The 17,923-nt window shown below is 43.5% G+C and overlaps 2 protein-coding genes across 5 annotated transcripts in view; both read left to right on the top strand.

Moving 5' to 3' along the window:
* Window positions 1-235, top strand: part of CTNNBIP1 (catenin beta interacting protein 1) — a 45,575-nt gene extending 45,340 nt beyond the window's left edge. Inside the window, exon 7 of the transcript XR_012635036.1 lies at window positions 78-235. The gene's annotated coding sequence lies outside the window, so the exon portion shown is untranslated. The remainder of the gene's footprint in view (window positions 1-77) is intronic.
* Window positions 236-6,616: 6,381 nt separating this feature from the next.
* The window catches only part of CLSTN1 (calsyntenin 1), a 42,167-nt gene continuing 30,860 nt past the window's right edge, over window positions 6,617-17,923 (top strand). For 3 of the 4 annotated variants that reach the window (XM_074925041.1, XM_074925042.1, XM_074925040.1), the window contains exon 1: window positions 6,617-6,927. In XM_074925041.1, coding sequence (XP_074781142.1) covers window positions 6,861-6,927 — 67 coding nt within the window. In that variant the 5' untranslated portion in view covers window positions 6,617-6,860. The remainder of the gene's footprint in view (window positions 6,928-17,923) is intronic. The other variant, XM_074925043.1, reaches the window with a different exon arrangement.

The raw sequence follows: 17,923 nt of genomic DNA, 5'->3' as shown, positions 1-17,923 counted from the left end.
GTAATTGTAAACCATCTCGGTTGACCCTTTGCAACTTTTTTTTTGCTAAATGTCATTGTAATTTGGTTTCCTTTCAGAAGTCTCTGAGATAGACTGCAGCCCAACAGGAGAGCATCTGCTTTTGTTTTTGCTGAAGAATGCTGCTGGAACTTCTCTGTATAAGCTCACTTAAAAACCCATGGCTTGATTTTATTAATATGTAATAATTTGGCTCCTTTTACCTACAGAAAATTACTTATCTAAATAAAATGCAAGAATATTGTCTAACGAAAGGGGAAAATAACTAGTATAATTGTGTTAATTATCAGAATACCAGACATGTAATTAATATGCCACAGGAACAAAGAGCAAATGTACTAATAGCACATAATTGGACTTAAACTACACCCTTGGTAGAAGTCTCTGCAATGGAACTGTTGTGTTTGTGCTCCTTTTCAAATTAGCAATAAGGAATAAATTAACATCCATTTTCTTGCCCATACAAAGACGGAATCATATTGTGGGGCAGGGTAATGAATTCAGAGAATGCCTTTACATTCCCATATGGCTCTTAGGGAGGGGAATACTCATGCACATGGCTCTTCTCTTCTTCCTTGCAGGAAGGCAGGCAGAGAGAAGAGAAAAAAAACTCATTGTATGACCAGATGTTTGCTGAATACCATGATCCTAAAGAATACAAAAAAAATCTGTAAACTGAGTAATTTAAACATTGTTACCAGTACCTGATGCAAATATTTGAGTTTGTTTATCCATCCATCCTTTTATACATGGTATGTTACTCTAGTATGAGACGCAGATAAGGAAATAGGTAGAGTAGGGGCTAGTCATTGACCCAAAGGGATGTCTGTGATGGAACTGGGAAGAAAACCTGTAATTCTTTATTGTTTTTTTCTGTTTTTATTTCCTTCCCCCCCACCCTCCCCACAGCATAAAGGACTAGTCCAGTTTTCTATATAAATTAGAGAGATAAAGCAGCTGTTAATGTGGGCATGGCCTACTACACCGCTCTTTGAAACAGGTTAGTACAGTACATGAAGAAACAGTGTAGAACCAGAGTTCTTGGGTTTTGTGGACACACATTGTAGAAAGGCTCGTCCAGAGCACCTGACTGTACTCTCTCCCTCTTTGTCTCGAGTGGTGTCTTACTGACCTTTACAAATACTTTATTTAATGCTCTTCAGAGGCCACAGTGGTTTCAGGGACTTAGGAGACCTCAGTACCCCTTCAAGTAAGGCAATAAGTTTGTAAGAAACAGTTCCAGTTTCACAAAATCATTCAGGTTGGAAAAGCCCCTTGGGATCATCGAGTCCAACCATCAGCCCTACTCCACAAAGTTCTCCCCTTCACCATATCCCCCATTTCGTTCAGACTCCACTTCTATTTATATAACACAGCTCGAAATAGCCATTGTGGTATTAGATGCAAATATTTACAGCAATAAAGACTAAATTTATTGAGGTCCTTAGGTCAAGTAGTGCTTTTTAGCAAAGCACGGGCAAGCCAGACTGTTCAAGGTATTTCAAGGTATTACAGTATTTCTTAATTCAAAGGTATTTCAAGGTATTGCAGTACTTCCTTCATTTCACCTACTCTTTGTGCTCTGCTTTCCTAAATATGCAAATGCAAAGCCTAGAAATTTTGTCTTATTCAATTGTAATGCACCTGTCATCACAATATCTAGACACCTGCCTTTCTACTTCACAGAAGTATTGTGAGAGTGCATTAATTAACGCTTGAGATCCTAGGATGGAAGGTGCTAATGAGTTGTAAAATATTGTAATGATGTTGCAGAATATTCAGTCTCTCTTTGTAAGGAAAGACTTGCATCTTGCCTTCATTGCTTTCATTCTTCTAGATTCATATTTTGCAATAGAAGGTAAGTCTGAACAGCAAAAAAACCCAGATTAAACAAGGTGAAAAGATTGCTAAAGCTGCTATTTTTGTTATGAGGAACTGAGTTGTTTTCATGTACTTCTTTGCTTATTGAATTTTCTTTTTGTCTCTCTGATGAACCCATACTTCAATGGCTTATTGAGAATTCTCTGAACGTTCAGAAATGTCAGGGGAGAAGATTTTCTTCTTCAGATTGCCAAGGCCTTCATTTGCATCCCCTAAATCAATTCTCTCACATGATCAAAGCAGTTCTGGAAATTTTCAAGTGTGGGGAAAACCAGTTCTCTAATTCTTTCTCCTTTAATATATACAGTCAGATTCCAAAGCATTTAAACAAACAAACAAAAAATCTTCATCCACTGAATCTAAAAATGCATTAATTTTATGCCTCTATGTTCACAGGGTTGCAACTGTGGATACTAGGGACAGCAAGGCTAGAAAAGATGTAACAGATCATCTATGTATGTTTTCTCTTCAAGCTGGTAGGGGCATTGCTTTAGCATTTTGTTGTGAAGTTTTCATCTGAATGACCTGAAAGATGCCACTTCTGCTAGTTGCCTTACAAGAGTACTCTGTGGTTTCACAGATCTCATTGTGAAGAATTAATTTTTTTATATTCACCTTGAATTGTCTTTTTCTTAATGTCGTTATTGTTCATTCTTCCTGCTTGACTTGGACTGATAAAGCCATATCAGAACCAAAAAAAATACTGGAATTGAGATTCCCCAGTTTGGGATTCTCCTATTGCTTTCTGTAGTGAGAATGGGAGGAGCTCACATGGAGCTGTAATACAGCTTCTCAGAAACCGGTCTGTTGCCTTCATCTAATATTTTGCCTGGCTGTGCATGCAACTCTCTCATGGGCTTAATTACTTTACTGCATAGTCTCTATGGCAATTGGTCCCCTTTCAGAAGTGGTTTCAGGGCAACTGTGATAAACCAAATGCTCGGTAGAGGAGATAAATCTAGCTTCTAACTTCCCATTAAAAGCAATCGTAACCTGCAAACAAACTAGTATGCAGACATCAATTGTACTGAGATAAAAAAAAAACCTACAGCCAGTTCTAGCCTTTTTATTTAAAGACCGGACCGTTTTCTCAACCTAATTCAAGGCTGTTTGAAGTTTGGATCCTGTCCCCATACCTCCCCCTTGGAACAAGGGTCCAAGTGTAATATCTAGAAGTAATGGTGCATGTTCCCAGTGTATTCAAAATCATTTATGATCCTGAGCTCTAACAATCAGATCCAGATATGCTGTTGACTTAACTGAGCATGTCTCACTTCTCTCTGTATTTATGGTACGCACTGGCTTCCTTTACGTAGCATGCAAAGGCATTCATTTTTACCTATCACCTTATCTTTTCATTTCTGGCTGCTCAGCTCCATTCTGACAAGTGCAATAAATGTGTCCTCCTGGGTCCTTGCAAGCTGGGCATTAGTCACACTGTGCATTTCAAGGACATCAGTCCAATAGTTTTTCAGCTGTAACGGAAAACATGTTCTGCCAGGAGCCATTTGTTCCAGTTTTGTTGCTTACTAATAAAATAAAAATCAATGGGTTTTTTGAGCTTGAGAAGCAGGTCAGAGAGTAGGAGGGAGATAGGTGGTAAAAATGAAGGTGCTGAAGTTAGTTCTCCAAGTTTCTCTGAAATAATGGCATGTGGCATTTCAGATAAAGCAAGAATCTCTGTCAGCTTGTGAAATACAGTTACCTCTGGCAAACAGTATAGTTATTATTTAATAGCAAATAGGACTCGTGCATAGCAGGTCTCACACTGGGTAATTTAAATCAAATTTAGTTTTGTGAAACAAAAAGTATTTGAGAGGATGTTGTATTTGCCATATGTTTACAGAGTAAGTGCCAATGGAACATCAGTGGTGATATGAATCAGAATTTCATCTTGCTGTCTCCATCACAGGTGGAGTACCCATATTATCTGTATCCTCGACCACTAAACTGCCAGTTCAAACCACTTAGTCATCTAACTAAAAAAAAAAAATCGTCTTACTGCTCTTAAAATACAGACTAAAGACTTATTTGCTTTACTGAATCAGTGCCTTAGTCACAACTGACTCGGAGGAGTTGTGCTTAGAGAGTGAAATGCGATCAATGCCTTCTTCCTTGGAAATTTCCCAGTTTCATCATGACTGATTAAACTGATTAATTAATCTGAACTGGTAGTGTCATTGTGCAATAAGTAAGGTTTACCTGGACATAGCATTTCTTCTCTTAAAAAAGCCTCTCCTTTCTAATTCTACAGAATCAGAATCATTTAAACGAGTCCTGATAGTAACTCTGAAGTCTCCTTCTTACTGTGGCCAATGGTATTGTTCCCCCACTATAACACATGATATAGCCCAAGTGGACTGCAGAGAAAATTTTGCTCTTTAAACTGTTTTGTCTGCCACACCTAATGAACCCAGGTTGTTCTCCAGTTTAAAGGTAATAATAATTTATTCTGCAGAAAATGTTTGAGACTACATGCATGTATCTTCACGCCAGCTGGCCACTGACTTACAAAGCCCTCTTCAGAGACTTTTATATTGGTATTCAAGTTCTGTACATAGTTATATTCCTAATCAAAATCCAATATTGGGGCAAAGAGACTTGTGTTATATCAATGTATTCATCAATGGGCAATCATCTTCTAACTGATGATATCTCACCTTGCAAATCTTTACTAATGGGGTGGTTCTCCCTCATGCATGAAGTTAGTAAGCCTAGTTTGAGAGTCATACTGAGCTGGACAGTCCTTCTACTCTCCATACAAAAGAAAAATACATAATGTAGCACACTGTCAGCTGAAGCTGCGTTGGCAGAATGTAAAGACTCAGCTATCTGGCAACAGATGGGCTACAGGCTTCTTCTGACATGATCTGCCATCCAACATATGTTAGACAGGCTGAGAAATCAAGGGGTTTTAGACTGAGGCTTTAGCTTTATTTAAAAAAAGATGTCTTAGCTCTTGATAGAGCGGGTGGCCTACAGCATACAGTCAATGAAATAAATGTGGACTAACCTGGTTGTTTGGTTAAGGAATAGCTCCATAGCACAGGATAGTAATTGGGGTATTGTTCATTTTATTGACTACAGTGGATTTCTCTTCAAATTCCTCTTCTGCTCTGCACACACTCATATTGGCAAACATGCTGAAGATACAGCAAGTGAAGATGGCTGGCTCTGAGGATGGAAGAAGCTGCTGGGGGAGCAGGACAGCTTGCCTTTGGATATCCAAATGCACTGGCTTGCTGCAGAGCGGATTGTGTCAGCTTGCTGAGACCGTAGTGCCTGATGGAGGACAGGGAGTAAGCTGGTTCCTCACCTTTTGTAGCCTGGTCCCCCCACCTCGGGTTTGGGGTAAACAGGTAGTCAGCTGGGAAGGTAACAGGATTGGGCTTGCCTTGGGAGGGAGGGGGAGGTTTCTCCAGATCAGATCAATCTTGGTATTTAAGTTGCATAGTGTTTTAAAATAAAGAAATACCACTTCTCTAGGATCTTGAACATTCTGGACTTTATTTTTATTTCACTGTGGGAGTGAAATGGCTAATAGGTACAAAGCATGAGTAGTCATATCTAATTATAAAATAAGTTGGTTGTATTTTAGTTGTCAAAACTCTGATCATGGCAAGGGTTGGTTTTTCGGTTTTGGTTTTTTTTTTGCGGGTTTTGGTTTTTGGGGTTTTTTTTTGTTTTTGTTTTCTGTTGAAGCATTTTCTAATTGAAATTTTTGGCCAAACAACAAATAAATTTTCTGTTACAGGACAGGTTCTGTGCAACTTAATTATCCCTATGAAACGTCTTGATTTAGTTAGTACTTACGAATTTTTCCAAAGAGAACTCAGAGCCTTGATAAAAGTCAGTAAAACTACACTAAAAAAAAAAAAAAGGTTTCTCCCTTTGCAGAGGCTTTGTCTAAGCTGGGAGCAGTGCTGTTCCTCCATTTGGGCAGGGTTAATGCTGCGTCACGGGATGGACTTTCTCTGCAGCATGTGCACCTGGGGCTCAGCACCAAGGGAAGCCCCTTGGTCCACGAGTACTAACTCAGAGAGGGATGATGCTGCTTCGAGGTGTGTTTATGTTTCAAGCAGACCCATTTCTGCAGGATTGCAATTTTAGAGCTCTAAACGCAAACCCGTATCGGTTTCCAGGTGCTTGTGGCAGGCAGGTGTTGGGACTTTGTTCCCTCCTGGGATGGATGACCAAGGTTTGTGCATCCTGCTCCTAGAGCGTTACTGCGCCGGGCTGGCTGCTGGGGGCCTCGCGGTTGGCTTAGGTAAAAACCAACTTATTTTTCTTTTTTGCCTTTTTGCTGAAATGATCTGTGAACGTTAAGGTGAAAGCATTTAAATAGCTTTATAGGGGTTTTAACTCGTGCGATAATCTTGGCGTTTTAATCAGCATTTGCTTAAATCAGCTGTGTGGGGCATCAGCTAAACCCCGGCTGCAGCAACGCAGGTAGGCTCGGCTGCTGCAAAGAAACCCCAAAACCCAGCAAATCCCCTCAAAGGCGGCCCCGGCCCGGCGGTGGCGGAGGGGCCCCGGCGCGGTGCCGCAGTGCCCGGGGGCTGCCGGCCGGGCTGTGGGGCGGGCGGGAGGCGGCTGCCCCGCTCCGCCCCGCGCGCAGATGGGCTCTCCCGCATCCCCCGCGCCCTTGGTTCGCTCCCTCCCCCGCCTGGTAACCGGCGCGGGGGGACCGGCCGCGCTCGCCGCCGCCATTTTAGGTGCCGCTGGCGGGGCGCCGCGCTGCCAGGCGGGGGAGGGAGGGGAGGAGGAGAGAAAAGGCGAGCGGAGCGGGGCAGCGCAGCGCTTCTCCCTCCTCCTCCTCCTCCTCCTCTTCCTCCTCCTCCTCCTCCTCGGGGCCGAGCCGAGCCCTTCGCCCGGCGCAGAGCGGAGCCCGGACCACCGGGGGCGCCACAGCCGCCCCGCCAGCCGGGGCTGCGCGCTGCCCTGCCCCGCTCCGCGCTGCCATGCCGGCCCCCGCCTCCTGCCTGCTGCTGGCCGCGCTGCTCTGCGGAGGAGCGGCGGCCGCTCGAGGTAAACAGAGCCGGGGCGGGCGGGGGAGGCTGCCCGGTACCGGGGGGGGGGGCAGCAGCTTCGGCCCCGCGCCCCCCGCCCCCCCTTCCCGGCCTCCGCCGCCTTGCGCGCCCGCTCCCCCGGCGCCCTGTGGGGCTGCGCCGCGGGCGGCCGGAGCCGCTGGGCGGGGGGACGGTGTCCTTGGCTCCCTTCGCCCTTCGGGGATGGGGGAGCGCGGGGGAGGACACCTGGGCGGTGCGGAGGGCGCCGGCGGGGGGGCCGGGGTGACCCCACCGTGGCCGTTGCACCTGCGGCGCCTTGGGGGGGCGGCGGCGACTGGCCCTCCGCACTCCCTGCGCCGGGCTGCGCCCCCCACACCGGCCCCGAAGGTCAGTCCCGTCCCGGCGGGCCTCGGCCGCGGGGGCCCGGCCCAGCTGCGGCGGCAGCGGCGGGGGGATGCGCGGCGGCGGCGGCCGCCCGTTACATAACCGCTCCCTCGGGCGCCGGCCCCGGCTGCGGCCGCCGGCCCGCGGTGCCCGAGGCGGGCTGGGGGGGGCACTTGTTGCGGGGGAGGGTTCCGCTGGCGAAATGCGGCGGGAGCCGCCGCCTGCCCTGGCCGGAGCGGTCGGCCCGGTGCAAACGCCGCGGTCCTGAGGGCTCGGAAAAGGCTCCGGAGGGAGCCGAGCCCGGGTCTGGGCTCCGGGGAGAGCCTGATGGCCGGCGGGCTGGGGAGGGGGGATAAAACACCCCGGAGAGCCCCCGGGGAGCCGAGCCCCCGGGTGCCGCCGAGGATGCTCCTTGAGTCCTTGGCGAGCACGGATAGTTTTGCCCAGCCTGAAAGCGATACGGCATTTTTAAACACTGGCCTTGTGGCTATTGATCGATCTTGTGGAGTAAAAGTATACGCATTGCAGGTCTCCTCCTGAGCAGATTTCCGTAAGAGGCTTGCAAACGCTCCCTCACCTGAAGGTTACCCCTTGAATTGAGAGTGCCGTTCCTGCAACATTCAGCTGATCGTCATGACGGGATTTGAGATCTTGCATTTAATTTGAATGTAGATTAGAAGCGTGGCTTTAAAATGGCCCGCAAATACATTGAAGGGAAGTTCTTGATCTTAAACAAAAACAAGTCGTTAAGGAAGCATGTTGCTGCAATTTCCTTCCATAGGATCAAGAAGCTGCTGCTGTGGCAAGTCCTCGGCCATAATTTACCTGCACAAGATCTAAGTACAACCTCTTCATTAGTGTTCCAGGAACCCTTAAATTGAATGCTTACACAGCGATACAGGAGCACAGTTTTGTTGAGTGGCTAGGCTTTGCCATCTGAAATTATGAACGAAACTTAAGATCAAAAACCGTTTTCAAAGAAAGCTAATGTGGAAATGAATGGTAAATTTAGATAGCATTGCCCAGGACAGCTCTGTTAGCCCTTCTGCGGTTTGTTAGAGGCTGTCCTTGTTTGCAGTCTAATCCACAAGAGCTGCTGGACTGCAGGCACTGATCTGTTAAACTTCATCACACGTAACCAAGTTACAGCATGAGGTCTGGTTTGGCTTAGGATGTGCAGTTGCCTTAGTCCTAACGACATTTTGGCTACTCTGGGTAGGCCTGTTGATAATGTCACATGAAGATGCATGTAATGACAAGTAAGCTTTGGAGAACACCTGGAAAGCTGCTATGGCAACTTGCATTCATTTTCCTGTTGTTAGGAGAACCGTTTGTTTGGAGGCATTTATGGTAAACTTTCAATTTTGCTCTGTACTGTTGGTTCTATTTTTTTCAAGTACAGTTTAATTTTTTTTCATCTGTGACTTTAAAAGTCCTTGTTACTGAGGTCACTAAGATTATTATAAGTGGTGCGAACTCGATTGTGCTGGGTTCAGTAATGTGCAGAAAAGCACTCAAAAGGCTGCGCCAAAGTGGTGAGTTCCACTCTTCAGTCCTGTGGATGGAACAGGGGAGTGACAAGTGGTTTCTTTTCTGATGATGGAAGGAAATGGAAATAGCTTCTGGGGGATGTGATCTTACACACAAGTTAGGTGTGAGCTAGCTGACCTACCATCTTCCCTGTAGTTATTTTAAGGGGTGTAGAGAGTGGTTTTAGGTTCTGAAGAGGCATATTCCTGTCCAGCTGATGCAGAACTCTTAACTGAATTTGTCTTGTAATTGGTTGGGTTGACCCAAATATTGCTAAGCTTGTTGGACTAATGTTACAGTGGAAAACCAGTAGTTAGCAGTGCATTCAAATAGTGATTGTCCAAGTGAAGCAAATGAATATTTATCAACAGAGCTGGCAGTGAAATGGAGTGACTTTTCAGTCGAGAAGACGGTGCATCTAATGTCTGATACTTCCATAGTCACTGACCAGGTAGAGCGATACACCTCTGTCACCTTGGGCCTCTTCCAACTTAGCGTCATTTAGGAAGGGTATTGATCGAAATAATACTATCTTGAGGAGGCTTTGCTGATCTGTGATTATTTCAGGAAGTTATGTGGTGCTATGAATGTCTTAAATCCAAACCACAAACCACTTTCTCACTACCACGGTCTTACTGCAGATGTTTCTTTAACACGGGAACAGCCTTTATATAATATACAGCTGGTGGTTAGGTTCCTATCTTCTTTTTAGAGGCAAGGAAATTTAAGACTACCCTAAAGCATTTGGCTATTTATGAGGACTGTTTTTTTTTTTTTTTCTCCTAAGGATTTAGGAAGAAGAGAAAAGACAGAATTAACCAGTGCTAGACCTTTCTATGATGCATAATGCTAGGGAAAGCATAATATACAGCAATCTGTTCATGCAAACAATTTTAAATCTCTTTTTCCGTATATATTATATAAAATAATACACAGCTGTGGAAATTGAAATGGAGGAGAGGTGTTCTGGGCAAGTCTGGCTTACTTCATGTGTTTGGCATGCTCTCCTGCCAGTTGTCTTCTCCCATATTGTTAGACTGCAGGTTCTGCTGTCTGTGCCAAGTTATCAGGAAAATCTACGAACAGAAACTTTTCTAGACTTGTAAATGTATTTTTGGTTTGAGGTCCTAATGTTTCAGCAGACTGGAAATCACCAGTTCTGGAGTATTGCAAAGAGGGGATTTATTTAAGAAGGGCAGAAGCTAGGCTCATGAGCTTCCATTTCTCATGAGAAGGCATGAAGTAAAACCCACATCAGGCCACAAGGCAGCATAATGTGAACATCTCACCTCAAACAGATTAAATTAGAATTCTGGTATTCTGGGTAAAGCAGCATTTTCTGCCATGAAAATCTTAGGTATCTGGTAGCTTAGTGGCTCATAGCTATGCAGCTACTCTGCAGAGGAGAAGAAACTTCTGTAGTCATCGACGTTTCCTGAACAAAAGCACTTTTATCATTTTTCTGAGCCTCACGGCTCTCTCTGTGTAGTTGTGTTCAGAGAAGTCTCTCTGAAACTTTGTTTATGATATTAAGGGATATACCTCTTGTAGCGTTATTGTCAAAGACAGAAGCGATACCTCAAAACATGGGAGAGTTCAGTACGTCGGAAGCCTCGGTCTTAAATAAATCTTGTTTTGCACTCTAATTTATTTGATTCATACCGATTGACTCATAGTGGCTTCAAAAGGGACTAAACCTCCTTAGGAACCTTTAGAAAGGGTTATTAGAAACTTCAGCGCCTTTGAAGAACTGTCTGTCTGTCCTTTGTTTATAGTATGAGGTCTTATCTTACTTGCTTTGTATTCAGACTGAAAACAACTTGCTGCTCCTGCTCCCAGTTGGTTTCCCTGTTTTTAAATGGAGTCAACAAGTAGAGCCAGAAGTGCTGGCTATACTGGGATGATGTTTGCTTTATTTGTAAATAAGATTCACTTTAAAGGAGTGAAGTTTATAAATATGACAACAGTAGAAAGTAAATGATTTCCACTGTTGTGCAATAATTAGCAACGTTTAAGAGAACATTTATTAAATGCATGTTTACAGTTAGAGGCTTATGTTTTCTATTTCAGTGTTCTGTTTAGTTTAAAACATTTTAAATTTCACTTCAAAAATTAAGGCTTTGTTGTCTTAATCCTATTTAGACTCTTTTGTGGTGGGATATTTTTGTTTTGCTTGTTTTATTTTCCCTGTTAGGCTTTTATCCAAATTGAAATTTGGTCAGTATATCCTCTGTCTAAGGTCTTTGGTACTCTGAACGTTCCTTCTGCTGCAGTTGTGGATAATAAAAATGGCAACTAGTTTCTAATGAGTCATGTACCTTACTTTCAGGCTTATAGCAAAACTTCCATGTATCTTTGTACAAATAAAATCAGATTTAGGCGACTGGTTCAGTGTAGAACAGGAAACTCTGTAAGTGGTGATAAACCAGAGATCTTTCTCTAGGCAAATATAACTTGATAAAACCTGTTGTATTCCTACAGCCATTAATTTGAATATGGTGTTTGGAGAATTAGTGTTAATTGTACAGGCTCAAACTGTAGGCACCTGACAGTTTACAAACATCACCTGGTGCTCCCAATGTGTGACAGCTGAGATTCCAGAGCACAAATTACAAGTGCTGCTTATCCATGGCAAAAGAATCCAAGATAAAGATCTGAATTTGTGGGATGAATTTTAACCCCCTGATTGTCTGTCAACTGGGAACCATAGAGCTTAATGTTAGTGGATGCCTGTGCCCTTAGCTAATCCCTCTCCTAGTGCAGATTCATGCCCCTAGATTTTGTTACTGCCTACAGTTTTCATGTCCCAGTAATGGAAATAGTAGTTTGTCTTGAACTCATACTATAGATAAGAAAAGTTTCATGCTATCAAGGAACTCAGCATTTGAGCAAAAGTTGTGTTCAGTTTTATCCCATTGTTTCTACCTGGTTCTAAGACAATGATTTTTGTTAAATTCTAGGTATGAGAAGACCAATTAAATAAATCTTTTCATTACCATTGATAGATTTCAGGTTGTTTATATACAGAGTTAATCCTCACTCTTTTCTAATAGAGGTGAACTGCAGGCTGGTGGCTCTAGGGCAGGAACAGAACACATTATAATCAGGCCATGCTACACCCTTTCTTATTAAACTTTACTTTCAGGGTGGAGAAGGCATGTTTTATTGTGTAGATCTTTACTCCTTGGCTGAGCTATATTTTTCTGTGGTTATGTACTATACAAACTTGTTCTTTAATGATACTGCTTGAAATTTCATCAGAACAGTATTGAATTATGAATATGCAAGGTAAGACAGGCTTTAGAGTTTTTGTCGTCATCATGGAAAGACATGCTTGTATTCTCTTACATCAAGAAGACAAAAGATGTACAGTAGTCAGAATTTTTGTCAGACGTTCAGGACGGGAGTGAAGGACTGTTTACTTGGCTCATTGAGTGCAGTGCATTTGAATTGACAGAGAATATAATTCTCTTTTTGTGCAGTCTCTGGATTTTTTTCATGAAGTCTCAAAGGTGGATTTTAAAAACGAATATTTTATGTTTACTGTCACTAGATGGAACATCTAACTTTCAAACTCTAGTGCTTATTATTGAGTTCATTCAATGTGTTTTACCAGTTAATTCTTAAGAATTTGGTTTGACATAAATAACCTTGACCTAGTTCTAAAGACACGTAGTGTGGCTAAAGAACACTATATATTAGAAGTAGTTATCCACAAGAAAAAAATACTTTCAGCTACAGTCTTTTCTGGTTGAGGTGATTCTAAATCTTCCATTATATAGGTGCCAGATCCCATTTAAGTCAAATGAACTTCTGACTGCTTGTAAGAAGATAACTGAAGTGCTCAGAAAGGACTTTGATAAGTGCATTTAGTTTGAATACGTTTGCATTCAAATGCTAGAACTGAATTAATTCTGATTGTTTTAAAAGATGATAGCTTTTGATTACCTTTTTCAAACTAGCCCTAAACCCCATTGCCCTGGCTACATATTCATTTACATTCATTAATTCTTTTAAACAGCAGGAAAAAGTTGCTGCTAGTTGATCTGATGGATTGCATTCTGCAGCATCAGCCGTTGCTTTGGTGAAGCATCTGTTCTTTAAGGTACATTCCTTTTCTGCAGAAGTCAGTAGTAGTGCTGGTCAGTAGCAGTAAAAGCTGGTCTGTTTAGTGCCGTGACAAAGTGAGCACGTTTGTCTAGAGCAAAAGGTATTTTAAAAACCAGTGTTCAGCATGTGTCACGTCAGGCACCGTTCCCTTTTCTCCTGTAGCTTGGTGGCAATTACCTGTAGATAAACCGAGTTAGACATGTGGTTTGTGCTTACCTTGCAAATACATGTTCAGGCATTGCTTGGCAGCAGCTCTAACACGAGCTTTCCAATTCAGTTTGCTACCTGGAAATAGAGGTATGCTTAGCTGTCTTCTAAATTTTTTTTTTGCCACTAAAAACTAAGTGGAAGGCAACTGGCTGTTGTGTCAGAGTAGCTTCCCCCACTTGACTAGATTAAATGCTAGTTGGGATTTACGACAGATTCCAGTTGAGGCGCTTACAAATAGTGTGAATATTGTATTTCAAGGAAACCAGTGTAGTTTATCCCAGTTAAATGGCAAGAGATTAACAGCTCAGGGCACTTTGTTAGTGTCAAGCTTGGAACAGGCCGACTGTTTCGGTTTGAAATTAACAGTCTGGCTTTGAACAGCTTTCTCTTTAGATTTCAGGAGTTTTGGGACAGTTGAAGAGGGAAGAAATATGAAAGAATAGTTTTCAGTCCAACACTTAATGCTGTTTAAGCCAGCTGAGATCAGAATAACACTTGGTGCAATTTCACAGCTGGTTCAACGGAAGCAGTAATGTCGGGCTCATAAGCTGTGCCTCAGATTTCAAATGCTGGCTTGAGAATTTCTTACAGTATGTGGTTATGCTGGAGTCAGTAGATCACAAATATGGATAACAGGCCTTTCCTGGATATTCAGCAGTAAGTTTGGTGTTTTAAAATCCAGTGATGTTAGCCGTCATAAACACAAAGGGATTTAAGCTTTATGTTTTAAAATCTGGTGATGTTTTAGCCTTCCTAAACACAAAGGGGTTTAAGCTTTATGATTTTATTGTCTACAGCACAATAAAAGGACATGACTTTGCTTTTAACTGGGCCTGTTGTTTGAAGGTTCACTAGACACTGCAGATGCTCAGCATACTCATAATTCTGTTCATATGTGGTTGCAGTGCTTCAGGCTTTTATAGAACTCCCTACCCTACAGTAGTGGGATTTACTGTAGGTTGCTAAATCAGGAGAAGGTTTCTCAATGCTTAAAAAAAAGTAAATTTGTAATCTACATTCAGAAATGGAGACGGAGTTTTTTTTCTGGTGGAGATCTGTTCTAGTATTCTATACTAGGTCCTTGCTAAGACTAAGATGAATGGATGAAAAAACTCTGTATGTCCAGTTGAGGTGTAACTGCCCCAGATGCACTGGCAGGAAAATATGTAACTGTGTCCTCCTTGTGCTCTGATCAGCCATAGCTGTATTAGTGGCACACTTTTCTTTAGACCAGATTTGAATGGAGAGACGTGTTTCAATTGGAGACTCACACTTCAAGCATTAGTGCCTTCCCTCTGAGGGAGGAATGATGTGTTAGTCCCTTTGAGCCTGATGAAGTTTGTTTTCAAACGCCAAGTTCCTTGGAGGGTGCTGCAGCACTGTACTTCTCTGGGTAAATAGAACAATGTGGCTGACATTTAGCTGGCTATTTGGTATGCTGAATATTGAAAGCATGCCCGTGTGAGTGTATTGAGGCAATAAAGATACTGTTGCCATATTGAGTAAAACCACACGGTGGTAATTAAACACTGTTTGCATTAAAATAGTTTGTTGTGAGTTCTCTCTTGCTGCATTATTATGTATGAAGATACTATATCCTCTAGCAGTTAGTTGCAACTAACCAATAAAAGATTGCAGATGAAAGCATATTGGGAGAGTATTACGGTTTCCTGTATGAGTTCTCTACTTCTAGGTTTAATCATTTGTTTAAATGTCCTTTTATCGCTGTTTTTTAAAGTACCCTGGGTAAGCATATGACAGATATCAATCCGTTTTAGTTTGTTGGAGAGGCAGGATTCAGACATCTAGGTTGGCCTTACTACTTTGCCTCTTTTGACAATCTGCTTAAATAATCCCTTAGAAGGGTGGAATAGCAGGACTCAGCTGTGTAATAGTGTTCTAGCTGTAGTATATAATTTGCTCTGATTGCACAGGCATTTATTTCAGAAGTTGTACGTACTTGATCTCATGAAGACCAAAATCTAGGTGATGTCACTTACTGAATGCTGGTTGGTATGTTTGTTGTACCCTCTAGCAAAGCATTTCTTATATTTGACTGTACATCATTTGCTGGAGGTGACTGGGTTTTGTATGGTAAGGAGCAGTTTTCAGGCCCTCTAGATGAGTGTTTTCCATAGGTTCTAAGCAGCTAGATATGTACAACCTTCCAGAATTAGACTTGGGTGAATAGTATTTATTTACAAAGGAAGAGTATGTGGTAGTTTTAAGAGGTTTTTTGAAGTATAGAGTCACAGAACGGTTTGGGTTGGGAGGGACCTTAAAGATCATCTATTTCCACCCCACTGCCATGAGCAAGGACACCTTCCACCAGCCCAGGTTGCCCAAAGCCCCGTCCAACCTGGCCTTGAACCCTTCCAGGGAGGGGGCAGCCACAGCTTCTCTGGGAAACCTGTGCCAGAGTCTCACCACTCTCACAGGAAAGAATTCCTTTCTTCTATCTAATCTAAATCTCCCCTCTTTCAGTTTAACACCGTTACTCCTTATCCTATCCCTGTACTACCTGATTAGGAGTCCCTCCCCCCTTTCCTGTAGCTCCTTTATGTACTTGAAGGCTGCTCTGTGGTCTCCCAGGAGCCTCTTCTCCAGATGAACCCCCCAACTCTCTCAGCCTGTCCTCACAGGGGCTGCTCCAGCCCTTCCCTGATCATCCTTGTGGCCTCCTCTGGACCTGCTCAAGGAGGTCCATGTCCCTCTTACGCTGGGGTCCCCAGAGCTGGACCCAGCACTGCAGGGGGGGGGGTCTCATGAGTGCGGAGCAGAGGGGGAGAATCCCCTTCCTCACCCTACTGCCCACACTGCTCTGGCACAGCACACGGGTGGCTTTCTGGGCTGTGAGCGCACATTGCTGGATCACAGTCAGTTTTCCACCCACCAATACCCCAAAGTCCTTCTCTGCAGGGCTACTCTCAACCTACATGCAGGACCTTGCAGTAGGCCTTGTTGAACTTTGAGGTTTGCATTGGCTGACCTTTCCAGGCTGTCTGAGTCCCTCTGGATGGCGCATCCCTTCCCTCCAGCGTGCCAACTGCACCACACAGCTTGGTGTTGTCAGCAAACTTGCTGAGGGTGCACTTGATCCCACTGTCCATGTCACCAACAAAGATGTTGAACAACACTGGTCCCAGCAGTGACCCCTGAGGAATGCCTCTTGTCACCACTCTTCACGTGGACGTGAGCTGTTGACTGCAACTCTTTGAGTGCGACCATCCAGCCAATTCCTGATCCACCGAGTGGTCCATCCATCAAATCCTTGTCTCTACAATTTAGAGACAAGGATGTCATGTGGGACACTGTCAAATGCTTTGCACAAGTCCGAGTAGATGATGTCACTTGCTCTCCACCAACACTGTAACCCCATCATAGAAGTCCACCAGATTTGTCAGGCATGATTTGCCCTTAGTGAAGCCATGTTGGCTGTCAGCAATCACCTCCTTATTTTCTATGTGCGTAGTTTCCAGGAGGATCCACTCCATGATCTTGTTGGACACAGAGGTGAGACTGACTGGCCTGTAGTTCCCTGGGTCTTCTTTTTTTCCTTTTTAAAAACAGGGGATATGTTTTCCCCTTTTTCAGGCAGCAGGAATTTTCACTGGCCTGTCCTGACTGCTCAGATGTGATGGATAGCAGCTTACCCCCTTCATCCACCAGTTCTCTCAGGACCTGTGGATGCATCTCATCGCGTTCCATGGACTTGTGCACCTTCAAGTTCCTTAGGTGGTCTCAAACCCGATCTTCTCCTATAGTGGGTGGTTCTTTGTTCTCCCAGTCCCCACCATTGCCTTCTGTGACTTGGGTGGGATACACTTTACATAAGTAGCAGATATACATTGCCCAAAAGAATTGAGGTGAAACTGATGCATGTAGAACCTCAGCATGAAGAGAGCTAGACTAAGAGAAACAATATATTCAAGTGTCAAGAAGAATTAGTTGTTACATCATATATACTGGTTCTGTGGACTACAAGCTGTATTTATCTTTGGAGAACATAACATAAAGATAAATATTTAATAGTCAGGGCTTTCTCACATTGGCTTGTCGCATAGTAGATAACCTCGTAGGTAACATATGATTTTGTCTCGCATCTTCTGTGATGTACTAGAAAAAACTATTTTTGCAAGGTGTCAAGGAAAGATACTGCATTTTTTTGCAGCAGAGGAACAAGACTAGTCATCTTAAACATGCTGAAGTGATGGGTTTGCAGACTTTTCTCTGTGGAGTTGAAGGATGCTTTTATGGGTGCTCTTCTAGTGGAGTTTCCCAGCCTCGTAAAGCAACTACTAAAGTGATGCAAAAAGTAGTCAGTATTTTACTCAGATTTCAAGGCATTCTATTAGATGACAGAAAAGGCCTGAGGTTTTGGTTGCTTCTTCCAGTAGTGTTTGAAATCTGCATTAGGCATGTGTTGGATTAAAGACTACAGAGTACAAGTCCTCCAAACCCTGAAGGGCCTGAAACAGTTGGGTTGCGTCTCTGCAGCCGAGATGTGGGATGGCAAAGCTGGTGTTTTGCTCTTTTCGACAGCCTCTCCTCTCTCTCCCTTTCCTGCGTTTTGCATAGTTCCCCAGCTTCAGCAGTCAAGTCCTCCTTTACCTGGGAGGCCATATCAATGACCGATACAACTGACACGGAAGGTTCTAGAGATAGATCTTATGCTGGGACAGAACAGACAGCAATGTTTGTCACTCCCTGGTTATTTCCTCAGCAAGCGTAGGCCAGGTGTAGAAATTAGTTAAGTTTGATTTCTTTTCTGCCTCTTCTCT

This window comes from Athene noctua, chromosome 22, assembly GCF_965140245.1.
Source record: "Athene noctua chromosome 22, bAthNoc1.hap1.1, whole genome shotgun sequence".
Classification (NCBI taxonomy): domain Eukaryota; kingdom Metazoa; phylum Chordata; class Aves; order Strigiformes; family Strigidae; genus Athene; species Athene noctua.
The sequence above is the reverse complement of the archived record's forward strand: the minus strand, read 5'-3'. Positions and strand labels throughout refer to the sequence as shown.